Source organism: Phymastichus coffea, unplaced genomic scaffold (assembly GCF_024137745.1).
Source record: "Phymastichus coffea isolate CEN01 unplaced genomic scaffold, Cenicafe_Pcof_1.1 PCOF00105, whole genome shotgun sequence".
NCBI classification, from domain to species: domain Eukaryota; kingdom Metazoa; phylum Arthropoda; class Insecta; order Hymenoptera; family Eulophidae; genus Phymastichus; species Phymastichus coffea.
The window spans coordinates 98245-125359 of NW_026706916.1; the positions used below are offsets into that span (position 1 = coordinate 98245).

The following is a 27115-nucleotide window of genomic DNA, read 5'->3' on the forward strand; positions in this document are numbered from 1 at the left end:
TCTCCCGAATGTCATGTGCTTATTTCATATAGAAATGGCATTTACTCATTGTCTTAAAATATAAGACAGATAATAAATAAACTTGGTGTAATAAAGTTTATTTCAAATAAATTTTGTTTGACATGTAACAACACTTCATAACTTCAGCGACAGCTAATAATGATAATAAAATTGTGCAATTTACTTTTGTTATTATTAAATATTATTAAAATATGCGTTTACTGTAATGATTTGAGTGTCAAAGACAGCTTTTATAGGAATGTCTGCTACTGTAATCGATCAAATTAGAATTCTTTTCAGATAATAAATTGCAATTAATTTATTGATAATTGCGCTTCTATTGATTCACGAGTCTCGTAATAAATCGCAATAGTTCAATATTTATGAATTAAATTGTCAATATTTAATTGCTATAATCTATGCGTCATTAGAAGATCATTAGAAGTTCTAGAGATAACTTACTTTCGAAGTTCAGAAATACGTACAAAAGAGAAATTCTAATTGCGATTTACGTTGGTTCGCAAAATACATTAATTAGACAATCGATCGAGCTGATAATTAATATTGTTTTCATGTAAAATTGATCAAACAGAGGAGTGGTGAGAATCAGCAATAAATGAAACCTCCAAATGATTTAAGTGTTCACGGCCTGCGTTCCAAGAACCAATAAACATAAAGGTAAAACGTGTCAAATCTGTGACAGTGCGTACAGCGTAAACAGAGCACGTGCCTCACGAAACTTTCGGATCTGACAGACAACTCTAGGCAAAAGCGAACACGTGTCCCGTTTGGACCGACGCTATAAAAAAAATAGCAAACAAAACGATAGACCTTCAGCCCACGTGGCCTTTCTAAATGAGATGCCCCTCGGTACTAGTTGAGCCGCAATGGGTTTGAAAGGAGCTGGGCGTACCCTTTTTGCTCGATTTAAGCCCATTCAGAGATGCGTTTCGAGCAGTTTCTCCGAGGAAATCGTGACGAGAGAACCTCTCTCGTGTTTCTGCGTCTATTAATGTACACCATTCCGTGTCTACTGTTGTTTATCGTGCGTTTATCGTGCTTTATTATACTTACATGAGAGTGCAACTTGGCAGGCCGGCTTATACGAGTGCTTTCGGTAACCTCTGAGGCGTTCCCGAATCGAGCCATTGCTGTTGGTGCCAGAACGTTGGTGCCTCGTTGTCCTATAGGCACAGTGCACGTTGCGTTGCATTGGCTCAGGAGTACGGTAAGCCTTTCCAGTTTTTTTATATTGAATGGCCGTTCGATCCATTTCTGCATAATCATATAACGAGCTTTGCGATTTCACCTCTTCGTTATGCTGTAATCTGATTCGTTTACCGTTCAAATTATTGTATTTTTTTTTTGTAAATCTGTACCTAGTGGTTTTTCTCCATCTGAGTGATTGATTTTTTTTATACTAGAAAAGTGCATATTCATTGATTAAAAGAAATAAAAATAAGAAGAATTTTTCAACCTAACCGATCATCTCAAATGGGCACGTGGTTCCAAGTCAAATGACAAGATGCGCATCACTGGTAACGATAAACCAACTTGGAATCGTCAAATGATTGTACCCTATTCTGAAATCTGAACACATCTTGAGCAAAATAAAAGTAGCACGGTGTGTTTCGCCGTCTCGACGTCATCGACGCATAATACACAGACTTACCACTGATTCGGCCAACGCAAGAATGAAGTACGAACTAAGCCGAGCGTACGTCAAATTTGGTATGAGGTGCATAATTTTTTCGACGATACTTTACGATTTGCTAATAGCCAAACGAAGAGCCAGTGAAAACATTCGATGCTCGGACTTGGTCTCAATAGCGATAAATTGTCTTTTGCTGCAAATGCAGTAGCGATTCTAGGCCGTCGCACCGACGCTCACAGCATACACAAGTCAGTGTTGAAACACTTCCACTGTTGAAGAGTGAAACGCTTTCCATCGTAAAATTTGCGCGGTACACTGCTTTCATTCCGGATCTCGCAAAGACTGCTCGCCCACACTCCGAGACATGCACATGTTTTATGCCGTACGATACTTCTCTTCATTTATCTCTCGCTGTGTTATCGCGCAAATTGAAGAACCGACTCACAGAGCGTCCTATTGCTTACGTCAATCACGTATGGACTGCTATAGTGAACATCGCTAAACCCCAAGTCGTCAAAGAGGCCTTAGCGATAGCGTATGGGCAATTCCCAAGTTCTACTATTTATACGCTCGAAAGTTTACGCTGGAAAATCTGGAAAGTGTCTGCCAGTCTTTTTGTCTTATCCGCGTGGCCAATTCTGCTCGCTACTTAACTCATTTCAATTGCGATTCGCAGTTCAAATCTACAAAACCGCCAATCGCATTCGAATATGTCTTCAGAATTTCTCTTCTTCCATTGCATTTGGCGACCAATTCAGGGCACCACTGTGTTCGTGCAGATATTCCCTCGCTATCAGAAATGGTCAAGTCACTTACGGCTGGGCGGGTATTCCAAAAGATTTTAGTTAACGACGACTTCATTCAGTAATAATACCTCAAGTGGTTCGCGTGCTCTAAAATGACGCCTCCGACTCTGTTCAAGAGTTTTTTTTCCGCTAACCTGCGCGTTATACACAAGGACTTACATAACCTTTATGTAACGCATATGCATTATGGGTACATGTTCCGAATAAAACAGCTGGATCTGAAGTATTATTTTCGATTCTCAGGAAAACACCCATGGTATTCCAATATCGGGAAAGCTCACTTTGGTCGTGTGTCTCCCTGTGGTGTCGCTGTTGTAGCGATGAGCTTGAAATAGGCATCAATTCTTCATCGGCATTCGCTGTCCTAGCATGTTCGATACTCGGCAGACTCGTGTTATGAATGCCGAAAAGAACAAACTTTTTTTCGTTATATCGGTTCATCCTTGAGTACTTCCACTTTAGCCTTCTGATTTTCAATAGAAAGGAGTTACTTCGGCGGGTTCTTCTTTAGCCCAGTCTTTCAACGTTAGGTAGACGCAGCCGGCCCTTTCAATAACCCAATTATTTATAAAAATGCAGACATTCTGTGTTGATTGAGCGATAGAACAAATGAGTTTCAAAATCGCACATCAAGACGCATAAGAGCGCATTCGCCGAGAATAGATCGCATAAGTGAAAACATAGAACCGTATTCATCGCGTAGTTGAAAGTATAAGAATGGAGTTTAATTTTGTATTCGAATCGAAGGTCTCGGATTCGTTATTTAGTTATGTTTGATTCTCATTGCTCATGACAAGGTCCAATGAACAACTAACTGTTATTACTTATATGGTCTAACAGCCGAGGCAAAGAAATCGCCTGAAAACAAGACACGTGTACTGTATCCAATATACATTCGTTAACAGAAAGCCGTTGCCGCCACTCTGGCGCCCATGTTCGATCGTTCTTAATTATTACGGTCTAAGCAACAGATTGCGAGGAAAAGCAGAACGCGCGTCTTTGATGTTGAAGCGAGCAACAAAAAAGAAATCCATCGCGTGCGGTCGGGCGCCCCATTCGCAAGTGCGCTCACGTTCGCGCGGGCGGAAATTCCAGTTCCATCGTAGTGTAATCGACGGATTCGTCAAGCTTTCTGGCACCGTCGCTCGAACTAACACTTGCGATTGGAATGGAGACCCGTAGCAATAACAAATAGGCGTGGCCTTTCTCGCCCCACTCTGCCGAGGCAGACGCTCGGCGCCATAACAAACGAATATTACACCTACTAGTCCAGTAGTGTATTAGGATTCGAGACGGATGCGAGCGCCATATCACTCTTGCGTAATCCAATGCAATTATTTATACGTACGTGCACGTGCAATGAAGCTGATGCTCTGCTTGAAATGTTGATGTAATTGATAAGAGAAACGTGTTAATCTCTGATGATAAATGATTGTTGACACACGTGAGCAATGAAATCAGATATTTCATCAATCGCCAGTTGATACTTACGTTGATCTCCATTTCATAATGACAAATATTATACTGGATAACAACGAATGCATTACCCTAATAATTATTAATAAAAGTGTCTCATCAATATTGTAGCTTCCCCCTTTAGTCCTGCTCTTTAGTTCGCAAACCGACAACTCATCCTGCCAATTGCCCGATTTCAGGTATTGCAAGCGTCTACGGGTCTACTTAGAAAATTATAGATTCGGCAGTCCGTACTCCGTTAAGGCCCCGCAACGTATAGATACAATTTTCAAATCGAGAAAAGAGGACGTTGAATGGAAAGCGCGCAGCGCAGATGAAAACGTTCCCTTTTTCACACGGCCATGTTAGGTACTTACCAGCTGTAGCTTACACAATTGGTCGTTGCGACGAGTCAATTGACTTTTTTCGGTGCATAATGATCACTCAAGCGAAAGCGAAGTGAGTTATTACGACGGGGCGAGCGCGGAGAAATTTCGGACGCCTGCTCATTCCTACTGACGACGTCGGTGTGTTGGCATTCGCGTAGTGTCTCAGCCGTCGCTGACGCGCGCGTTCGACAAGCTAATGATTGTCAAACAACTGCGCATGGAAAAGCCAACGAGATAGTGCGCATTCCACTCGGCTCGAAATTTACATTTGTAAATTCTTTTAATACGTATCACCGAAGAGAATTCATACGAAAATTTCGATCGTGATAAAAGATTAAATTAATCGAAGTCCATTTAGAACAACGCGAAATCACCGATAATGAAGAGATACATATTGACACACCAATATTTATGAAAACCGACTTTAACGATAGATTTCGCGAGTAGCGGTATCGTTTAATCCACATACAATATAATGATTCAGTTTGTCGAACGTGGCTCCTCTAATTCTGCGGTATAGCTAGCCATGGCGTACGCTGTAAAACGAGAATCTAAACACGTTAAAGCGCTTGATAATTTTGCTAAAAGATTTGAATCGTGAAATACATACGACGTTAAAACTGAAATTATTGTTTCTATGTAGCCAATACGAGTCACGAGCGTAGAATTTCAATAAGTCTTTCCTTTGTATTTCTTACGTTAATTTAGGATTTATAGCAGCGTCGATACCAAAGTCATTAGTTGTCCCATTTCCGATTCCGAATATTTGCTAAGCACGAAGAGCGCAAGAGTTCGTAATATAGATAGAAGTCGAGTGTTTGATCGAGCATATACAAATGAAGCAGCATGACGACTTCGGATGATAACTGATTGATGGTAACTGCAATAACTAAAAGGTCATCGTTAAAAATAAAAAATCGTTTATTGCTAGCGAAATTTATCAGTCGGGGTGTAAAATCAGTCGTAAAAATCAGTCATTGTGCTGCAATAAAATTGATAAAAGGTCGGCAAACGCAGCATTACGCCGAATGGAATACTAGCAATCACACGGAGCGCCGGTTGCCCGTCTTCACCTGCTCCTTATTAATCACCTCGTTGCATCTCCTTCTCTCTTGATGACGGTGCTCTCTGCGCTGGGCTTTCGACAAGGCAATTTTTGCATGCGGGATCGCCCGGTCCTTCATAGCCTCGATTGGTTTGTAAGTCTCGCCAGCACTCTCCTGCAAGAGAATCGACATGCGATTATCGAGCTCGCGTGGGCGCGCCGCCAGCGCGTTGCGGGCACTCGAAGAAGAGCGAACTCACGTTTCCCCAGGCGCCTTCTCCCCAGCCGTTGGGATCTGCATTCGCGAGTGCATCCATGGGCGTAAGGATATCTGGATCGTCGCTTGACGCGCCCAGCACAGCTTCCCGGTCTGGGCACTCGAGCAGGTGTTTCTGCCAGAAGAGCGACATCTTTAATCGGATATTTCTCGGATGCGCCTCGACGACCGATAATCGTCGCCGAGAGGCCACGTAATGTCAAAATCAGCCCCGTCACTCACCTCAAAATCGACTTTCTTCACGATGTGAGAGGCATTGAAGTGGCAGCGTTTCATGTTGGAATTGGGATGATTTTTGGAGCAGATCGTTAAATGCCGCTGCAGACGGGACTTGCGAATATGATGCGACGGGTCGTAGGGACAAACCTCAAGCGGTTCGAGCTCCATTTCGGCTGGAATTGATAATAATTCGTATTGCAGTAGCTCATAACGACGCTAAAGACGCTAGTGCTAAAACTGGCTGTGCATAAATTCATAAATTTTATTATTTTATTATGCTAAGTAGATTGAACGTGTGTATATTTATTGAAATTTTATATACTTGTCGAACGATATTGCGCAGTCCAAAGATGACCATTTGAGCGCTAATATGTAGATCCGTATATTGGACTACTAGCTTGATGATCATGGTTACTTTCTGATAGTTTCTCTTGGCAATTCAACAAAGTTATTTGGTGCTTTAATTAGAAACGTGAAATAGCAATCATTATTCAAAACTCGAGTACAAGAACGTACAGTTCGAATTGGTGCACAACGAATCGAGTAACGAAGTGGATTTTATAACATTAGCTTGAGTCATCGTTTGTAATCACCACGTCAACTTTACGTGCACGCAGTAAAAATAACAAAAAATACTCTGTTCAATGAACAAATAAAAGTTCGAAAGTTATGCACAAGCGCGACTCATCAGTCGTATCATGAACGTACGAGAAATAATGCCAATGGATTATTTGAATTACACTTACCGATGATATCCTTCCAGAAGAATTCGTTCGAAGCCACGCAAATGCGTATTGTCAGAACAAAGGGTCCAACAACACTGATTTCTTCGTCGTGTCATGCCGACGCTTTTATAGGCTCCGTCGTTCCCGCGAGAAAATCACAAGGGCAGGATGTTCCGAAAACGCTGACAAGTCAATTCGAACGAGAGAGAGAGCATGGCTTATGAGAAGAGCCGGTTCGACAGCGGACACGATTTGAATATATAAATACTTCAAACACACTGACACTCGGAAAAACGTCAGAAAATTTGGCTGAAAACGGATACATTTTTTCCTCCCTTCATCTTGCAACGTATTTAAGGCGTTTATAAGATGCATCTTTTCTTCTTCAGCTATCATTACAACGAAACATTCAAGAGGATTTCTTTCGCCAGAGTGTCTTTGTAAACTAGCATTCAACAAGATTTGCTCTTGTTGTAAAAAATTAATTGTTTTCTACTGCAAGAATAAAAAAATAGTAAAATACACACAAAACTGAAAATGTTATTCATGACACTTTAAAAATATTTTAACAGCATGTATAACAATGAAATGATTTGAGCAAAACCTAATAATTAACAATGACAACTCTTATAAACAACAAATTTTTACAAGAACATGTATAAACATAGTCGCGCTAACTTGATAAGATCCATAAATCTGATGGCAATTTCAAAAATAAAAGTATGAACTCTTATAGAATATGATTTACTTTTATTTGCAAAAATATTTTTAGAAAAAATATACAGAAAACGGCGTACAGCGTTGTTATGCTTACAGTTGATGCATATATTTTATCTATGCGAGATGATTTTGAGCTTAAACTGATAATTATTAAATCGCTAAGAGTATTAATCGCTCTCGTAAACATGGGTGCGCTAGTTCGTTAAAATCTATGAATCTTATGCCAATTTTAAGTTGAATTCCATCATGTTGCTGTCAAGTATTTTCATACGGAACGATATTATTTTGCTAATTTCTAAAATTGCTGTAAATGCCAACTCCCGGTTGCATGGAAGAAAATTATCTTGTAACAAGAGATATTTATATTATTTGCGAGAGAATTTGCTCAAGAGAATTAGCTTAACGGGATTGTCATATCATATAATAAGATTACAGCAGTTGTTTTCCGAGCCTGTAATCGCATATAAACGTCTCAATTTGATAACTACGGAAAAGCAGCATTCCGCACCAAGCTATAAGAAACATTTAACAACGGGAGAATTCTTCGGCATAAAAATAATTACCTTCGTATCAAGAATATTCCTTTTTATAACCATAGAACATATCTTTTCGTCGTTAAAAGTAGTTATCTTGCAAGTATATATAGCGAATTTCACAAATAAATCTGATACATTAATTGAATGCCGTTTTTTTAAACATTCAGAATGCAATAGTAAAAATTTCGATCTCCCGATGAAATTTCGGTCAAACCCGTTAGTTTTGCAACGTCGTTAGATTTGAGTTTTTAGGCATAATGTTATATAGTCTTAAGGTCATGTCGTCTTAAAAGACTTAATTGATAAGTATTTTATGCAATCCAATACAGAAAAAGTATTTCATTTGGTTATATTGGTAATGTTTATTAAAGCATGAAGTTGCTTACTATAAACTTTTTATGTCAAAAGCGGTAAACTCTTAATGATTTTCAGACACGTTTAGGTTGGTGAGTTTTCTAACCAATGTTCTGTCTCTTAGTGTCTCGTGATAAACATCAATGGTGAAGAACAATCTTTCGAACGATCATGTCGGAAAGCGTTAGACCATCGTCCTCTAAAACAGCCATGTCGATCGCCTTCAAAAGAGCTCGTCGCAAGTTTCCGAAAAACTTCGGGCTCAGTTCGAACCGCGTCGAAAAGGAAAGCTCCGAAGTAATTATCACGCGACACACTCGGACATAATTCACGAATAACGCTCGCATGCAATGATCTCAGAATGAAGACTCGTTCAGCTGTGAAAAAAATGAGCAAGATTCAAAATCAACCGACAAACCGGTCGATCCCGTCGATGAAAAAATGTACCACCGGTCAATACCGGAGGACGTGGAGACTGGATTGATCGACTCGTTCAAGGAAGTCAAGCTTACCGAGGAGCCTGAAATCGTCCGTGACCAATGCCAAGACCAATCGGAAAACTTTGTCGGCTTACGTTTGAGAGCCGAGCGTCCGACTGCGGACGAGCGCGAAAAATGCGAGAGCCTGTATCGCGGGGAGCAAGCGCGCGCCAACGAAAGGTTGTCGTCTCTAGCCGCGCACACGTAAGTCTGCACTCGCTTGCAAATAATGCATTCGGAGCTTTGCACAGTGGATCGCCGGCAAAACCGGAGCCTGCGAATTACGCGTATCGCGAGACTCGTCGAAGCATCGGCCTGATCTGGAACCACGAATGCAATCGCTGGGACAATTGCGGTAATGCCGACGATAAGCGAGCTCTCGAGCGACGTACCGCGGGTCAACGAGATCGCCAATTTTCCAGCAGACATGGAGGTCGTCGAAACGCCGACGCGCGGATACGAAGAGACAGCCGCGCGCCGAAAGCGACAGTTGCACAGGTGCAAGAAGAGCTCGCACCGACACTCGGGCCACGTCTGCGAGGACCAGCGATTTGAGTTGTACTCGAGCAGCAGCAGCAGCAGCAGCTGTCAGTGGCACGAGCATTGCGCTCACTGTCAGCATTATCGCCGGCACTGCAGCTGCTGTCGGACGTGCTACTGCTGCTGCGCTCGGTGCTGCTTGACTTGGTGGGTGTGATGTCGAAACGCTCGTGAAATCGCGCGAAAATTAATTCCGATGACTCTCCACTCCCGTCGCAGGCAAGATTGCACAGCGATCGCGCGCGAAGCGTGTCCCAGCTGCAGGCGTCGGCGCTCAAAGAAGAAACGCTGCTCGGTTTGTAACGGGAAACGTCTCTCCAGCAGCCCGTCGGTCACGTGCTCGCGCGACTCCGGCATTTTCACGCAAAAGCGTTACGAAGACTACGACGGCGGCGGCGGCGGCGGTGGCGGCGACGACGACGACGACGACAACGACAACGACAACGACAACAACGACAACGACGACGACAACGACAACGACAACGACGACGACAACGACTATAACGACGACAATGACGACAACGAAGATGCCTCGGCGACGTTGGCGCACAAGGACTCGCTGTCGATTCTGCAGGAGCAGTACGCCAAAAAGGATCCAAGCCGCGACGTCGAAACGCGGAGAGCTAAGGGGAAGACGGCTTGCAAGAGAATATCCAGCAGATATTCGTATTATTGAGCAGGCTTTTTCGAGATTTGTTTTTTTACTTTGCTTTTGTTTTAGTATCGATATATAGCGACTCTACATGTACCACCATATTCTTTTGATATAAAGGTTTTTTATGACCGTTTTGTAAATTAGCCGCGTGCTCTTTTTATCCCACAAAAACATATACAGAAAGCTTTTTATTCTTCGGCATCTTCGTTTTTCGCTTCCACCACGGGTTCCTCTTCGTTTTCTTCGACTTCGTCGTGCTCTTTGTCTTGTTCATCGCCGTCCGTATTTTCCTCTCCCTCGGGCTCTTTGGCCGACTGATCCTCAACTTCATCAGCAACTTGGTCAACGTCTTCGATCGGCACAGCATCGCTGGTGTCGAAGAGCGGCTTTGCTCCTGCATCGATTACCTCTTGCACCTGCGCTTGTTCTTCAGTCGCTTCGGTAGCTAGTTTTGCGTCGTCATCGAGCTCGTCTTCAGTACGTGCCATCTCCGAATGAGATTTCACAGAGCTTTCATGGTCTTCTGAACCTTTCAAAATTAACGATAATCCGTGTGCTCAAATGCGAATAACAATAAGAAACATAGAAAAAGAAGTGAACCTTCGGAAGTGGCATCTTCACTTCGTTCTGACGGTTCGAGTGTCTCTTTCGAAATTTCTAATGAAACCGACCTCTGGTCCCTTGATTTCCTCTTTAGATGTTTCCTATAGGCAGTCTGAAATTACACGTACTTGGATGAATTTCTTGACTCAAAAAATAAATCAACTACGAATTTACATATCACAAGGGCTTCGACGCTTCAAGCCAGTTTCTTCTGAAATATGAAAGTGCTTGTTCGGTATAGGCGTCAAACAGCAAGTACGCTATTAGTTACTTCAGATTTCGGAGTAAATGAAATTTACGAGGAAAAGCACTCGAAAAGTGTGCTTTCACTAGCGCACTCCACATGTATCTCTTCACATATATATACATCTACGCTTGTACGTTTCGTTTGAATTAATGCGAGGAAATCTCGAACGATCCGACTCGAGATTGTTGAAGAAAAAAATTTCTGATTGTTTTTGAGTATAATTTCGACGTAGTATGTTACGTAAAAGGAAAAATGGTGTATATGTGTTTTTTTTTCGAAATAACCTGAATGACAATCGCTGCTCGATTTGCCCGTTCAGAAGTGATACCGGATTCTTCAATCATCTGGCGGTACCAGGCACACATATCGACAATCCCTTTCGGTCCCTTTCCATCCCGAGCTGCATAGAAAAGTTAATTATCTCTTGGTGTTTTTAATACGAGAAAGTATTTCCGCCGTAGCCAACGCTGACCTCGACCGATCCTCAAATTTTTCCTCGTGTAGTATCCTCTGTAAGCGGCCTAAGCGCAATCAAAGAAGTCAGAACTGCATCGACTGAGCAACGAATACGAAGCACATAGATGAATACTTGAATAGTTGTAGCGGCGTACGACGCTTGAACTCGCGTAAGCCCCGACTTCCGCAACAAGTCCACGGTCTTAGCAGCGGCGCGTTGCCATTGAACTTCGCCTCGGCTCTCGGCGAGCAACGTTTGCTCGCGGTATCTTCGGAATAAGGCCTATCGAAGACAACAGCGTTGCTTTTACTATAATGCGCGTGAAACAACGTGCTTTTCGTGCCGTCGTCGTGTTTTTTGGCAGTCACGCTTTGCTACATCGTTTCTCCTGCACTTAATCAACTCGTTCTTCGATTGGAATATCTTCGGAATGGGGATAAGCAATTGTTTTTTTTCAACAAGTTTTAGCGAATTTAGTGCAAGAGCAAAGTTTAAAACTAAGAAAAAAATTTTAATTGTGATGTTGCCTTGATAGAAACAATTTTAATTGAAATGACGTGCATAGACAGCCGTATCTCTTTAATAAGATAATTATTTTGTTTACACTTCGATGATAATTATCGTTTTTGTTCGAAAATAATCTTGGATGAAATATCGAAATACATCTCATAAGTGCGCGACAAGAAAAAAGCATCTCGTGCGTAATTACGAAGATTAAGCTAATCTTCACAATTATTATTCAAATGAGCTGTGTAAACGAAATTTCCTTCGGTTTTAAAAATGCAACACTGATTATTAACTAATTCTAGAGGGATTTTGACATTTCATTAAAAATTGATTTTTTTTAAGTGATCGATGATTGTCATACTTGAATTTTACTAGCAGCTAGTTGTGCATCTCGGTAACTCGCTCCAGTCGTTAACAAAATTTCGCAAAGTGATATGTCTTTTCCGTTGCCACCTAAGATATCATCTACATGAAAAAGAAAAATGAGAACATTGGTTTATTTATGACATTAAAATGTAGATATTAAAAAAATAAGTTGCGTAAAGCCAAAGAAATAGCAAGAAGAAAAGTAAAATGGATCGAGATGTATGTATCAATGAAAATGCAATAAATCGATTACCGTCACAGCCACATCCCGTCTCCTGTTCGTCGTTGGCATTTAAATAGACCTTGAACGCTTTCTAAAGGAACCGGGGACACTTGCATATAAGTTTCCAAATTGAAAATAAACTAAGCGGCAAAAGATGTGAAAATAACCTGTAGACGCGGTGCAACTGCGGCGATTTCCTCCAATCTCAAGCCAGTTCCCACTAAGATCTCCACTATATGCTCGCTCTTATTTGTCACGCTTTGCACAATTTGTACGGCAACTTGGCAGCGGGAAAGACGCGAACGTTAGAAATGACAGGGAAAAATTCAATTACAACGAGGTACGGCAGGAACGATCGAATCGTAAAAGTTTTTTTTTTTCATCGTGCGAGCTCACCTTTAGCGTTCTCACGGGTGATAAACAAAGTATCCAAGTAATCGGCAATAAAACAGTAAACATCGTCGGGTTGCGATCGTATAACCTAACGAAGAAAAAATCTTTTTATTGCTCTCTGATCACGGAAATCACGCTACACAAACGCAAGCAAATAAAAAAACTTTTATTGGCTGCAAATAAGAATGAAATATTCGACCTCCCGAGATATATCCGCGCAGAGTTCGCGAAGCCCATCGGGAATATGGCTCACATACTTGCCGTAGTGGTTTCGCAGTGTTGCATTCATTTCTTCACACTACAGATTAGTCTCGATTATTTTTCACTTTCGCAAAAAATTGATCTCAGATTGGATAGAAAATCCAATCTGAGATTTCGTGTCTCGCTAGAGGATTCCGTCGGATAAACCTTGACGAGGTTATAATGAGTTGACAGTATTTATATTTACTTTAGACAGTCTTGTAGACGATGTTTGATATTTGATATCGTCAGTAATCTAATCTTTCTTACGCGACGTGAAATTGATAAATAAGAAAGAGTTCGTCTTGCTGCGGCCAAAACACCAGATAAACTTCAGACTTAATTAGTCTGAAGTTCACACGCGCGCGTGTGTGTGTGTGTGGGTGTGTGTGTGTGTGTGTGTCAATCGCGCCCTACCTTCGGATGAAAAATTCACGTACTATAAATGCTATATACATTTTCATGTTTAAATCATTTTTGTTTGCACTCGTGATTGTCACACCTTATTTGAAGAGAACATTCGAGTATTGAATATGAAAGATAAATACATATGTGTTAACCTAATTAATTAATTATCTGTACTGTTAGCAACATCATAAAATTATAAATTAATCTGACAAATATATATGAGATTAACCGATCATTAGTACATATTACACTGTATTTACATTGTCGTGAACTTGTAAAATGACATCGCATCTAATAATAATTTAGAGAGATAAAAAGTTATAAAAAATGTAAATACTAAATAAATAAATTATAAAAATCGAAACGTAATAATTTAAAAATTAATACCTTTGCACTTTTATGTGTATATAAATAGAGCCTAATTTTTATAATGAAAGCTCTTATTATTCATTTATTTATTTATTTTTGGCTCATAATCAATCTACAACAGTTCAATATTCTATTTTCTATTCTTAAAAAATTCCCGTTTGCATATTTCACACTTTTTAAAAATATTTATTGTTTTAAAATATTTTTTGCTAATTCGATTAACGTAATGATTAAATGCTCTGAATCCATCAATTTAAACGAAAAAAAAAACCTTATTTTTCCATACATAAAAAAATATTTTCTAAATGATATAACAAAAAATGTCGTTGACAAAAAAACATATTCGATTATTATCATTAATTCATCGTATAAATCTAAGTTTTTGAATAAAGTCTTATAAGGTATATGTAGTATGTAGTGCATATAACTATAAATAATCTCCGTGACCTTCCAAAGTTGTGACCAGACATTTAATTTTTCAATGCGTCTATATCCTCCTCTTCCATAAGTAATCAAATAAGAATCTTGCCGAATCTTTACGATCAATCAGGTAGAAGAAAAACCAAATCAACACCTATTTTTAGAGTTAAAGGTCAGGCCGATAATATAACACACATATGTAAATCCAGAAAGGACGTGTAAATGCGTTGTAGTAGCCAAGCACGTAACCATCGGGTTATACCCCTTCTCCCTAGCCGCAGGCGCGCGTGTACCGTCGTAGCTGCTGTGCGCACATCGGGTGATGATCCACACGGCCAGTGCGACTCAGGCAAGCAGTCGCGCAGTCGCGTAAAAACAAACTGCGAGGTAGTATATATACTGCACTAGACGAGAGATACAACTTAAAGACAGATTGTTGAGGTTAAGTGCTGTGTTCTCTGTACTCGTATATTTTTTAGATAGCCGACTGCGGCAGTTGATAGTGTCCAAAAGTGTATACACGATATAATATGCTGCTCGGCTCAGGTGAGAGACAGCTGTATGTTGTGTGCGTGGAATGCTCCATTCAAGAGAGTACCGTTATATAGTAAAGTATAATATCATCGCCGCGCGCACGATGTATATATACACACATACATACTTATATCTCCGAAGAAATTTTTTCACGTCTGCCTTTTCCCACTGATAGTTATTAGGTAATACCCAGCACAGCGTGCGCTCGCGACGTTTATCAGCTGATTGTTAGCTTTTCATGATTTGCAAGTTTTTTCAAACTACCTTGCAATTTCTACTATGGTTTTCTCAAAATTCACTTGTATGAATGACTGACACTAGGTAATGAAAATCATTAGAAAAACCTTGACTTATAAATGAGGCAGAGAAAAATTAAATTGTATGAAATGATGTAGACTTAGCTTTCATGTCATGTGTCAAAAGCATTAAGGCGTAAGAGAGAGATTTATTGTTTTTGTATAAGGAAATTTTCTGTGTAAAAAATTTCAAAAGGAAGCAAACAGAAACAGAACAATACTTGGGTATCAGTCGGTAGTACAAATGTAAATTTATACAGACTAGTCTCCTCATGTTTGGTAGCTTTTAAAAAATTTGGGTCTCTTTGCAATTTGGCAGAAAGGAAACTTTACATTAAATATATTTAAATGCTAAGCTTATTCACCAACATTTTGTGACTTGTACCATGAATAATTAATCTTTATTTTCTCAATTATCTTCATAGAAGACCTAATATGTAAATAAATCATGAAAAGTATATGGAATAATTTGATCCTACAGCAAACATATTGAATATAACTTTAATAGTACAGTAGAAAAAGCATTCCTTTGAAAACTGTCATTTGTGTTTCTATTTATGGTAAAAAAATATAACATGTGTCATTGTATAAACACTTAAAAAATGTTTTGAATACAATACTTTAAATGAAACCATCGTTGAAATAAAATTATTTGAATGTGTCAGACAATTTGATAGGAACAGATTCCAATATATAATAAAAATAAATAAATATATCATCTGATGTACCTTTTATAAATAATATTTATATTGTATGTTACAGCTAAAAGTGCAGCTGAATTGGGCTTTTCAATGAAAGCAACAGGCAAATATAAATATGAGGCCTCAAAACTATGAAAAGTGCCTTAATGAAGAGGTCATGGCTTCAAATGGTTATACCAATGCTTCGGCTATGCCGGTCAAGCAGTCAAAAAACAGCTCACCACCCTGTGAGTCTGGGAATTGTATGTGTGTGCTTGAATTAGCAACCTTTATTTTTTTATTACACAATACTTTACCACCCTCCCTCTTATAGTAAACTAATAAAAGAGTGTAGTACGCTAACCATGTTGTATTAGATTTCCTTCAGTAAATAACATGATTTTCAATAACAAAGCGTAAATTTATATGTAGATTGAATTGTAACGAATAACTTTTCTTACCAATTTAACTTTTAACACATTCAACACATTACATTCAAGAACATGTTAGAATTGTAGAATCAATGGATTTTATTCATTTCTATAAGTAAAAAATATATTGTGAAGTTCATTGAAAATTTCAAGTAAAGTTTAAAATGAAAATTTAAAGTAAATGATTGTTAAAGTTAAAAAAGGCCCGTCTATAGTCGCCTGTGACACAAGCTTGTTAGCACAAAAAAACCGAAAATTCATGAATAGTCATCAACTTGCGTCATTGTCACTGCGCCATAATCGGGCGTTTTTCAAAAGAAAACCACTTCGTTCTTAAAAAACGAAATAGTAGGAAAAGTCAACCTTCTTAAACAATTTATTTTTTCTTATGTTCTACAGTACTATATTAAATTATTATATTAATAATACGATAAAATCCATCATTTTCGATGATTCAGCATTCTTGAAAACACAATAAATAATCAGTCTTATTCCGGTGATTTTCAACGATTTTTCAGCTATGCCATGGTTCGGCATGGACATTGGTGGCACACTTTGTAAACTAGTATATTTCGAGCCAAAATATATCACAAAAGATGAAGCTGACGCGGAAGTCGAAACTTTAAAAAATATTCGTCAATATTTGACTAAAAATTCTGCATATGGCAAGACAGGTCACCGAGATGCGCATCTTCAAGTGAGTCGCCTACGCATTGTATTTTTAAGTGAATAAGCAAAAACTAGTTGAGCAATACTTGTTTTTTACAGATGGACGACGTATACATACGAGGCAGACGTGGTACATTACACTTTATAAGATTCCCCACGAGCGAGATGGGTAATTTTTTAGCATTGGCAAAGTCCAAAGGTATGGCTACGTTGGTGACAACGGTATGTGCAACTGGTGGTGGAGCTTACAAATTCGAAGAGAACTTTAAAAAGGAAGTTAATCTGAGTTTGGCAAAGTTCGACGAGTTGGACAGTCTGATTAAGGGTATGTTGTACATCGAAATGAACAATCCAAACGAATGTTACTACTATGCGAATCCAACTGACGACGATAAGTGTCAGAAGATGCCGTATGACTTCTCCGAGCCATATCCATTCCTGGTTAGTCCTCGCTTGTATTTATTATTTTGTTTTTTCAAGTAATGTTTTCATCGTGATAAGATTGACACGAAGTTCAAAAGTTTGATAGTTAATAGAGATGACATCCTATTCATATGTGAAAGACTTGAATAGGTATTTATCTCTGTAGTTGAAAAATGAACTTTTGCGTAGTCAGACTATGATTTCTCATTTACTCGGAAAGGATAAACGGTCTTTTCATTTCAATACATTTAAATAAATGAATAATCGAAATCGTTATGTCGAATAACCAATAGTTCAATGCTCTGATTGAAATCAGGCTTGTTATGAATTCTAACGACTTTAAATTGCATTGCAGCTTGTAAATATTGGTTCCGGGGTCAGCATCCTTACTGTACAAGGTCCAAACAACTACAAAAGGATAAGTGGTACTAGGTAATTAAATAATTCTATTACATTTTTTGAATTTGAATTTGCTGGTAATACGATATTAAAAGTAATTTTTTTACAGTTTAGGTGGAGGTACATTTTTAGGATTATGCTGTCTACTGACTGGATGTAATACATTCGAGGAAGCAATAGAATTGGCCACCCATGGGGATAGTAATAGAGTAGATAAGTTGGTCAAAGATATTTACGGAGGTGACTATAGTCGTTTTGGTTTACCAGGGGATCTCGTCGCGAGCAGGTAATTCATCTTATGCATCCTGAGTTTTTATTCATATATGCAGCTCTCATTAACTAGATATTTATTTAGCATGAAACTTAAAGTTGGGTTTTGAATTCTAAGTTTATCTATAAAATTATAAAATTTTCTTTCAAGCACGATTTTGTAATTGCTAAAATATAACTAATTAATAAAATATCATTTAAATACTGATTGCTTTCAATAATCGGTTGTATTTGTAAAAATAATGTGTTCAGCTGGATTTATTTAAGCTAGCTTTGTCTTTTTTTAATCATCTTGTAACCTTTTATCATTCTCTTTTCTACTTATTTAAGCGCACTGTTTTCCGCAATTATAATATAGAATCGCCAATAGACGCTTCCACCTCATAATCCACTAACAACACACCACTAATTTATTTTTCAGATTGCTTTTTAGATCTTTCTTTTTCTAATTATTGCACGTATTTTAAGTTTTTACGATGTCTATAGCTTTGGGCAAATGAATTCTAAAGACAGAAGAAATGCCGTTTCTAAAGAAGATCTCGCCCGAGCAACACTCGTCACAATCACAAATAATATCGGCTCTATCACGAGGATGTGCGCTGTTAATGAAAAAATCGAGAGGGTAAGCTTATCAATAACAAATTTTAGTATTATAGGCATTCAATTTTATAATATACCAATTCCTTTTTTTCTAATTTGCAGGTAGTTTTTGTTGGCAACTTTTTACGCGTTAATCCTATTTCGATGAAATTACTCGCTTCTGCCATGGATTATTGGTCTAAAGGAACACTCAAAGCTCTTTTCTTAGAACACGAGGTTTGGCGTAAATAAATTACTGAAAAATATTTAATACTAAATAAAAAATTATACAATTTAATTAATTTTGTTAATTCTTTTCGTAGGGATACTTCGGTGCAGTTGGATGCCTGTTACAATTCACTGGTAACACCAGTTAAAGAAAATTAATATCACATAATGCACAAACTGCAAATAGGATCATATTAACATAACTGTGTCAGCAGTCACAAGAAATGAATTATCGGATTTTTATTGTTTCTTATGATTGTTAACTTATTGACGTATTTAATAATTTCTACATAAGAACGATATCATTCCAAGCGTGAATGGCAAATGGGCAAATTCTTCGACATTTTTTTATATAGCTTATATTTGGAAGTAAAATATCTAATCTGATTTGGCAATTATAACTTTTCTAATAACTTATGGCTTAAAAAGAAAATATTTTTATATTTTAACCACATAATTGTGACTTAGGAATAGCCCAATTTCAATCTTGCTTAAAATTGAATATTTTATAGAAATTGTTTGTTAATTCACTACAACTAGAATAGTAGATTATTTTTCTATTTACGCTACTCTCTTTTGAAGCTAACTATTATAAATATGTTTTTATATTAATGTTGAAGAAGAAGTTCAGATAGATTATAAAAGTAGCGTTACATACGATGTCTTTTCCTTTGTATTAACTGGAATTGTGAAAGGGATTTTTAGCGTAAATTATGTATAAGGTTTCTGTTTGATAAATAGACGAAATCATGACTGGTAATAGTATATATACTAGAAGCTTCCTTTGTTACGATTAAAAAAACCATTATGTGTAACAAAAACGAATTAATGTTACGCGCTTACATAATATAAAAGTCGATATTATTTTATTTTATTATAGAATCCAATCGCTCAAAAATAGTTTTTTTTCAATAAATTATATATTACAAATTTTATTTTATATAACGATGATAATATTAATTATTAATTTTACACTTTGTTATTCTGATACACTGCTATGCACTCGTTTAAAAATTTAAATAATAATTAATAATGTACAAATGCAACGCATAATATTATTAGGTGAGGTAATACATTATCAATCTGTTTATTAAAAAATAGGATATATTAATTATATGTATTATAAATATTATGATAATTTAAAAATGATTTGAACATGATATATAATTTATAGGCGCTGACTATTAAAAAAATCACATTTGGTGATAATTTTGTGTTGGAAGAATATGTAACTTTTGAATGTACATTGATAAGCTTTTTCATTCTTTTTCAAACTTTTCTAATGCACATGACATTTCATACAAAAAAAAATGCACAAAATTTCATGAAAGTAATATCAACGAAAAATCAATATTGGAATTGGCTAGTAATTAATATCTTTGCCTAATGTGATTGTTATTTCGTCAGTGCGAATGATTTTTTAACTATGTATGTAGTACAATTAGAGAGAAATCAATAACTCTCGTTTTTTCTCAAGAACAAAATAATGTTTCTTCGATATAACTTACACCCCGAGAGAATTGTACATTTAATAGATGACTTTATTATTGAAAAATATACTTGCAAAGGCACTGGTTAATCACACAGCAAAGAATGAGACGGTAAATTTGTTTCTTTTCTCCTACATATTACCGTCTTGATCCCGTCGATTGCGAGATGATATCGGCAGCTTTCTCGGCGAGAGCGATAATCACGGAATTTGGATTACCTGAGATTGGGACTGAAAACACACTGGCGTCGACTATTCGCAGACCCTCGATGCCGTATACCCTGCAAGACGTCATGTCAATGAGAAAATGAATATTATCTCGTATTAATGTTATAACGATTGAATATGAAGTTTATAAATTTCAATTGTTTAGATTTTTAAATAAAGTTAGTTTTTGAATGATTTACTGTAATGGTGCATTATTGAGAAAATGTATTGATCTCAAAAATTGAAAGGATTTTAATTGTCAATGTGTTACAAGAGCCGATTGATCTTTTTGCCTCCCTATAAAGTTTGAAAAAATTAATTCGACGCGTTAGTGATCTTTAATTAAAAAAATTGAATTTTTTCCTAATAGAAATAAATAAAAGTTCACCTTAAAAACTCATCAACGACAGTCTCGTTATCGCGATTCTCTCCCATCCGGCAAGTTCCACAAGGATGATGTGCAGTAAGCGCCGAGGTTCTTATCGCGCACTCGGCAAAAGCATCATTGTAGTAATCCTGTGGGAGATGCTGGCATTCTTCGAGATCAGGCACGTGTACTTCAGCTCCGAATTCACGGAATAACGGTGTTTCCAAGATCGACAGGCCAAGTCTTATCGCTGCAACAGGTGTGAGTCAGAGATATCGAGGGCGACTTTTGGAGGAAAGTGCGACATGACTAACATAATAAGTATCTACTCGACGAATTTTTCTTTTATTCCCTCTGAGGTGTTTTCTTTTTTGTTTACATATCAATTGTTTCGTTTATTAGTACACTTTATAGAACAACATTGCTGCAATATCACACACAAAATGAACAAATCCAATTGTAAAATTCAAAATTCTGCATAAACAGAAGTAAAATAAAACGAGACAGAAATTATGCGGCAGTCGTTTCCACGGAAAAGACGGAACGAGCGAAATCAATATGTGCGTGTGCGTGTGTGTGTAGTACCTTTCGTGGTGCACGCGACGTCTTGGTGGCGCTCCAAAAATGCTGGCTCGATAATTGGTCTGTCGGTCGGCTCTTGCGAGCGAAGAGCTACGTAGCCGCGACTGTGCGGTTGAAGGCAACTCGACATGAGCAGGAAACCCTCGCGCACCGTGTCATTGTACGTTGGGTAGAGAGACCTGAAAGTCTGACGTTTGTTTTCGTTGGATGCGGCCACGCTGATGTTCTCGCTTCTACTGCGATTTACCTCTGTACGATAATTCGCTAGGTCTTTGAGTAGCTTCTCGTTGGCAGCTACGCCGGCGAGTATTACGCCGCTGTTGTCGAGACGTGCCATGCCCATTATTCCATTTGTAGCAAGGTACCCTTGAACGCAGGACAAATATTTACGAGCCGAATGGAATGTATTCTTTTTCAGATATATGCCAGTCTCGTGGTTTTTTTTGCACTGTCAAGAAACGTTAAAAAACCGATTTTTACGAGTGCCATAAGTCTGTCAAAAGCTAATTTTTGCGATTGCGCTGAATTGTAGTTGTTGACCGTTGAGAAATGTCTGTGATAAGATGATAACTTAACGTCAGTTCAACGATGACAATAATAAATTTGCAATGGCAAAGAAATAAATCGGAATAAAAAACACGAATAAAATATGCATGAGACCGATCGAACGAAATATAGTGCACGGTCGGATAATTGTATAAGATTGCACATGATTACCAGTTTTGAACACAAAGTAATCAGCGAGAGTAGCAAAGGTTTGCAGTTTAGCCAGCGTAACGCTAACTGGCGCATCGACGTTCACTGATACCGGCATATTCAAGTGATCGAAGTAATTTTTGCCAACGGCCGGCATGTCCATTCTCACGTCAACCTGTGTGTGTCGACGAATTTTTATTGGAAATTTAGACGATGCGCGTTCATTAGGGCTCCGCGTGTCGATGTTAATTGAGCGTCGACTGTACCTTGAGTTTCCGCAAATCGTTGGCCGGCCCGATGCCGGAGAGCAGCAGTAGGTGAGGCGTTCCAATTGCGCCCGCGCAAAGTACGACTTCTCGCCGAGCTTCGATTTTTTCCCTTATCCCGTCGACGTATCGTATTTCGATGCCGTCGCTTCGATTCGTCACGTTCAGCAGCACCTTTCATTTTGGAAAAGCGATCGATAAGAATGCAGTTCCACGCGAGCGAGAAAAATACAACGAACGTCTCACCTTCGTCACTAAAGTGTTCACCAAAATGTGCAAATTTCTTCTGTTCCACGCGCGCTGCAGATGCGAATGAAAAGTACTCCATCTGCTACCCTCGAACAACGTAGTCTGAGCTTTGCTGAACTTGACGTCGGTCTCGTTCATCGCTCGTTCGGCGATGCTTAAAGCGCGAACGAGTTCGATACTCTCATCGGCCTCTCGTACCCGCATCGTCTCGGCAACGCGTATGAAGTATGGACGTAAGTCGCTGTAAGACCAACCTCGTGGCCAATGATCGTAATCCTCTGGACGGCCGAATGAATGGACTAAATAGTTGAGTTGACCGCTGCCACCGAGACCTTTGCCGCGCGGGATTATTTGTTGCTGTTTCGGAATCATTGAATTTTTGTTTTTAATGCGGGTAAACAGAGCTTTGGCTTTTTTTTTTAACGAGCCTTGCACACTTTCGATTTGAATGAAGTAATGCGAGTTAAGCTTCAAAGAAAGAATTAGAGCAAAACTGCACCTACGTAATCCCACAATCCTTTCGAAGAATATTTTTGCGTCTCGGTTTTAAAGCTCCAGTCGAATTGTGACTTTTGCAGGCCGGGAGCTACTAAAGGTATGGAAGACAACCAGTTGAAATATCCGCCAGCTTCTACCAATAATACTGACACATTTGAATTTTCGGATAAACGAGAGGCCATAACACAACCAGCGGTGCCGGCTCCAACTTGAACATAATCATTTTTCTTTTATTAACAAAATTTCAATAATTTTATTTTGTTTTAAGATGAAATTTCTCATTCGCAAATGAAATAGCTAAAGGGTGTGTCGCAGCTGCCTCTATAGTGGTTTGCAGCAACTGTTGTTTTTCTCTGAGAGGCGTTGGACACAACATGTACTGCCGGCTCTAATTCCTATAGAAACTCTTCTCCTATTTCAATTTCGCATATCTTTCTATGCTTGTACATTTACTAATTTCCTTAATTTCCTGTATATTTTCTCATGTATTTATATATATACCTCTCTTGTTTGTCAGTTTTCTATACCTGAATTTTACTTTCTGCCATCTTACCGCCTACTTTCGAAGCCATGAGTATGCTTTTTTTCAATTTTATATGGTTACTCAACACTAATTTCGACGCTAATAGATTACACAAGTTTTACGGACAATCCCTCCGACCGGATGGTTGGACTTCAATTTCAAAGTTTTAAACTCATGCTTCATTATTTTTTATATATCACTTATCTGTCAGTCTTACATACTCACTTTAATCGCTATTTTGATTCGTGTATTTTTATTTCAATGGAGTAGAAATTCGGTTGCAAAAAAAATAAAATTTTAAATTCACAATCAAATTCATTACTGCATAAATACTTAAAACGCTAAAACATCATTGCAAATAATTTTTACTGACAATTTCAAAGAACGATAACGACATTGTCATGAAAATTAAATTCAATGAACAATCCAATTCTGTCAGTAAAGCTACATAGCACTTCGCATCATACATTTATATGTTCATTGAACAGTTACGCAACGTTAATAAAAATTATTTCAACATTACTTTGAATTCATCAAACAGCATCCTTTTTTCCTCGTAGATCGCGCTCAGTTTGATTATATTATATAGAAAGAAGAACTATACGGGCGCGCCGCAACGTGATTATTCTTATAGTCTTCGACAAATCAATGCTTCATCAGATTCATCATTAATCTTCGGCAGATAAAAGACAGAGAGAGAGAGAGAGAGAGAGAGAAAAGCAAGAAACTTCTATATAATTTTTGTACATGACACACATTGCAAAACATTGCATAGTAATTATATACACTCAAAAAATAAATAAATAAATTCCGAAATGCATTAGCTCATAAAACAAGACGTAAAAAGGCGTAAGTAACAACGAAAACACTACAAATCCTCACCAATGATATAGTCATAACTAGTTTCGGGATGATCGACGATGCTAATCGGTGAGGTAAGATGATGCCGGAAGAGCAACGAAACAATCGTAACGATCACCGACAGCATTAAGAAATTCCACATGATATTGCAACGAGAACCCAAAGAAAGGAAAAGAAAAAATAAGCCAGCGCGTAAGCCGGCTAACGTGTCACTGTGCTCTTCGTCTCCGTGCGACTGTCTCTCACGTGTAGTAGAGCGCGCGGTATTTTCAATATTAAATTAGTATCTCGTGCCCGCGCATCGAATCGATATCTTAAGCTGTGCTCGCTCGCGCGCTCACACACACACACACACACACACACACACGCGCGCGCGCGCGCAATCGATTTCCAGTCGAACTATAGCACAGCAGCAATAAGTCGATAGTACGACGAGGGTGTTAACGCCGAACGGGAATGATGGACTTTTGTTTTTTATCCACGAAGGACATCGCTCGTGTTTACTCATTCCGCTGCCTCATCGATTATTCGTTGTGGAATTATGCGGTCTGTTGTCGCGATTCCAGGTCGTCGGGTAATGCCTTGGCTAATCCCCGTGCGTAGCTTTAGTCCGCTACGAGGGAAGCGCTAAAAGTTCGTTCTTCTCGGTTCATTGGCTGGTCGCAGGTTCAATTAGATCTTTTCGTGTTTTCTGAAAACATTATTCTCCTCTGCACGTACAGTTATATTTTAATAACTTCATCACGATAACAAATAAATATACCAGTGAAGCACGCATAAACTGAATTTCGAACTTTTCTTTCTCTCTTCAAAGTCGTAAGTTCGCGCCACTGTATTTCAGGTGGCGCTCTATATGCGACTTTGCCAGATCGAACACGTGTAGTGTAAATTGCGTTGCTTGCGACGCATTTTTCCTCGTATTTTTTCTATTAAAAAAGAAGGAAACCATGAGGATTGAGACGTGTTATTTTTGTTCGTCAAGGATATATCCTGGACATGGTATTCAATTCGTTCGAAACGACTGCAAGGTGAGATTTCTTGCCTAGATAAATTTATTTTTGATGAGATTAATTTTTTGGTTAGCTCTGAGTATTGGTAATTTTTGCTTTTGTTTTTCTAATAATTTATTCCTGACGAAAACAATTTACGTGATTCAATAAATCTATTTATTGTACTTTTGTTTTGTAAATTTTTATTGACCTATGCAGTAAATAAATTCTAATTGTTCAACATATTATTTGACATATGTCATTTCTATGAACATTCAACAATTGCTGATTATTTATATTGATATATGTGTTAATAATTCATGCTAGAAGATGTATGTACCATTTTATACAACCTGAATATATTTTACAGATCTTCAGATTCTGTCGATCCAAGTGTCATGCAGCCTTCAAGAAGAAGAAGAATCCAAGAAAAGTCAAATGGACCAAGGCATACAGGAAAACAGTTGGCAAGGAATTGGCTGTTGATCCAACCTTTGAATTTGAAAAAAGGAGAAATGTTCCAGTTAAATATAACAGAGAATTATGGACCCAGACAATCGATGCTATGAAGAAGGTTGAAAGCATTAGACAAAAGAGAGTCAATACACACATTTTACAACGACTAAGAAAGGGACGTGAACTTGAACAAGACAGAGATATCAAGGAGGTTCAAAGAGATCTGTCTCTTGTAAAATCACCTGCTGCTGGTCTCAAGGAGAGAAAGAAGTTGGAAGAAGAACAAGAAAATGATGATAGGATTGAAGAAAGTGACGAGGAAATGGAAGCTGAGGCAATCGAAGTGAATTAGTTATAGACTTTATTTTTTACTTTTTAATTAATTTAGTTTAGGAACAATAATTCTTTAATTATATTAAAATACTGTTGAAGTAACAATAAGATCATTGCTATTAATATAAGTATTGTAGTGTTATTCGTTTAGAAACTCTTTTATAAAAATAAATTTGATTATTTTTATGAATAATTTTGATAATTTATTTCTATAATTGTATAATTTTTATGGAAGTAAAATATTTTGATAACAAATATTTAATTTACTGAATTATCAACAGATATTTTAGTTAATTTCTTACAACTTCATGTAGATGGAGCCAGCTATTGAAATTAAAAAGAAATACTATGTATTGATTTTGGACTATTACTAAGATGAATAAATTTTTATTATTATTATTATTAATAAGGGAATCGTTTTGTGTTTCACAAAATATGTACTATTTATTGCATAATATAATGAATCATTTGACAATTTACATATTTATATTTGAAAAATATATAATTGTAGTATCATTATTTTTTTATATTTTTTAAATAATTAAGTTATCAGATTGTTCTTTACCTATTAAAATCAATATAATCAGAATTGTTCAAATTGCATTTCATAAAAATATATTTAAAATGAAGTGACTCAAAATAATAAAATTGTCGTAATAATTCTCCTGAATTGCTTTAGTTTTCGTAACTCAAAAAAATCGACAAACACAATCATCGTGCAAAGTGAGATTTACCTACAAAAAAATCTACAAGTTGGCAACTAGCTTGAAATCATCAACTTTATAATAAGTGTAATTTAATACTGATGAAATATAGGGTAAAAGTATCAGCTTCCTCTTTATGACGATCGTAAAAAACTTTAAAATATAATGTCCGCCCTGATCGCACACGTGCGCCCATTGTATTGTATTACTAATTATACGTGCATATCATTAAGGACACGAAAAAGAAGAGAAGTTACTATTTTCGAAAAGTAAACAAGTCCCGAGCTTTATTCGATCGC

At 37.7% G+C, this 27115-nt stretch overlaps 6 protein-coding genes across 11 annotated transcripts; 3 read left to right on the top strand and 3 right to left on the bottom strand.

Moving 5' to 3' along the window:
* Positions 1-5209: 5209 nt before the first annotated feature.
* Positions 5210-6747, bottom strand: LOC131670265 (gametocyte-specific factor 1-like). Of its 2 annotated transcripts, XM_058945724.1 has the most exons (4): positions 6592-6747; positions 5849-6018; positions 5610-5741; positions 5210-5524 (listed from the first exon to the last, which is right to left on the bottom strand). In XM_058945724.1, the coding sequence occupies exons 2-4, from the start codon at positions 6011-6013 to the stop codon at positions 5348-5350; spliced, it is 474 nt and encodes a 157-aa protein (XP_058801707.1). In that variant the 5' UTR covers positions 6014-6018; positions 6592-6747; the 3' UTR covers positions 5210-5347. The 2 variants fall into 2 exon arrangements, with proteins under 2 accessions (XP_058801707.1, XP_058801708.1); XM_058945725.1 differs by lacking the exon at positions 6592-6747 and having other exon boundaries at positions 5849-6039.
* Positions 6748-7333: 586 nt separating this feature from the next.
* Positions 7334-9875, top strand: LOC131670269 (uncharacterized). Its single transcript, XM_058945729.1, has 4 exons — positions 7334-8477; positions 8574-8863; positions 8978-9346; positions 9419-9875. Exons 1-4 carry the CDS (start codon positions 8352-8354, stop codon positions 9873-9875), a joined length of 1242 nt encoding a protein of 413 aa, XP_058801712.1. The 5' UTR covers positions 7334-8351.
* LOC131670270 (uncharacterized) lies at positions 8901-12939 on the bottom strand. The gene is given in 9 exon segments (XM_058945730.1): positions 8901-10383; positions 10455-10569; positions 10989-11225; positions 11294-11443; positions 12030-12133; positions 12288-12348; positions 12425-12537; positions 12654-12738; positions 12850-12939. Coding segments are annotated over 9 exon segments (1296 nt in total). The 3' UTR covers positions 8901-10042.
* A 1492-nt stretch (positions 12940-14431) lies between these two features.
* Positions 14432-20198, top strand: LOC131670262 (pantothenate kinase 3). Of its 5 annotated transcripts, XM_058945717.1 has the most exons (10): positions 14441-14474; positions 14567-14633; positions 15680-15860; positions 16547-16725; positions 16797-17138; positions 17476-17552; positions 17629-17805; positions 18258-18411; positions 18492-18605; positions 18692-20198. In XM_058945717.1, exons 3-10 carry the CDS (start codon positions 15734-15736, stop codon positions 18743-18745), a joined length of 1224 nt encoding a protein of 407 aa, XP_058801700.1. In that variant the 5' UTR covers positions 14441-14474; positions 14567-14633; positions 15680-15733; the 3' UTR covers positions 18746-20198. The 5 variants fall into 5 exon arrangements, with proteins under 5 accessions (XP_058801702.1, XP_058801699.1, XP_058801703.1 ...); XM_058945719.1 differs by having other exon boundaries at positions 14432-14633; positions 15680-15845; XM_058945716.1 differs by having other exon boundaries at positions 14432-14633; positions 18692-20197.
* A 14-nt stretch (positions 20199-20212) lies between these two features.
* LOC131670259 (neither inactivation nor afterpotential protein G-like) lies at positions 20213-24517 on the bottom strand. Its single transcript, XM_058945711.1, has 9 exons — positions 24356-24517; positions 22956-23158; positions 22450-22809; positions 22204-22377; positions 21959-22112; positions 21489-21607; positions 21245-21428; positions 20681-20909; positions 20213-20366 (listed from the first exon to the last, which is right to left on the bottom strand). Exons 1-9 carry the CDS (start codon positions 24474-24476, stop codon positions 20225-20227), a joined length of 1686 nt encoding a protein of 561 aa, XP_058801694.1. The 5' UTR covers positions 24477-24517; the 3' UTR covers positions 20213-20224.
* A 578-nt stretch (positions 24518-25095) lies between these two features.
* Positions 25096-26254, top strand: LOC131670264 (probable ribosome biogenesis protein RLP24). The gene is made up of 2 exons (XM_058945723.1): positions 25096-25362; positions 25694-26254. Exons 1-2 carry the CDS (start codon positions 25282-25284, stop codon positions 26129-26131), a joined length of 519 nt encoding a protein of 172 aa, XP_058801706.1. The 5' UTR covers positions 25096-25281; the 3' UTR covers positions 26132-26254.
* The last annotated feature ends 861 nt before the right edge of the window (positions 26255-27115 follow it).

Coding starts and splice junctions, on each gene's coding strand:
- LOC131670265 (XM_058945724.1), bottom strand. CDS start 6,013: ATGGAGCTCGAACCGCTTGAGGTTTGTCCCTACGACCCGTCGCATCAT. Junction 5,742..5,848: donor TGAAGAAAGTCGATTTTGAG/GTGAGTGACGGG, acceptor CTCTTCTGGCAG/AAACACCTGCTCGAGTGCCC. Junction 5,525..5,609: donor GAGAAGGCGCCTGGGGAAAC/GTGAGTTCGCTC, acceptor ATTCTCTTGCAG/GAGAGTGCTGGCGAGACTTA.
- LOC131670269 (XM_058945729.1), top strand. CDS start 8,352: ATGTCGGAAAGCGTTAGACCATCGTCCTCTAAAACAGCCATGTCGATC. Junction 8,478..8,573: donor TCGAAAAGGAAAGCTCCGAA/GTAATTATCACG, acceptor GAAAAAAATGAG/CAAGATTCAAAATCAACCGA. Junction 9,347..9,418: donor GCTCGGTGCTGCTTGACTTG/GTGGGTGTGATG, acceptor CTCCCGTCGCAG/GCAAGATTGCACAGCGATCG.
- LOC131670262 (XM_058945716.1), top strand. CDS start 15,734: ATGAGGCCTCAAAACTATGAAAAGTGCCTTAATGAAGAGGTCATGGCT. Junction 15,861..16,546: donor ACCCTGTGAGTCTGGGAATT/GTATGTGTGTGC, acceptor ACGATTTTTCAG/CTATGCCATGGTTCGGCATG. Junction 18,606..18,691: donor CTCTTTTCTTAGAACACGAG/GTTTGGCGTAAA, acceptor TTCTTTTCGTAG/GGATACTTCGGTGCAGTTGG.
- LOC131670259 (XM_058945711.1), bottom strand. CDS start 24,476: ATGTGGAATTTCTTAATGCTGTCGGTGATCGTTACGATTGTTTCGTTG. Junction 22,810..22,955: donor CGAAAGGATTGTGGGATTAC/GTAGGTGCAGTT, acceptor ATTCCGAAACAG/CAACAAATAATCCCGCGCGG. Junction 21,608..21,958: donor TTACTTTGTGTTCAAAACTG/GTAATCATGTGC, acceptor CCTGCGTTCAAG/GGTACCTTGCTACAAATGGA.
- LOC131670264 (XM_058945723.1), top strand. CDS start 25,282: ATGAGGATTGAGACGTGTTATTTTTGTTCGTCAAGGATATATCCTGGA. Junction 25,363..25,693: donor TCGTTCGAAACGACTGCAAG/GTGAGATTTCTT, acceptor TATATTTTACAG/ATCTTCAGATTCTGTCGATC.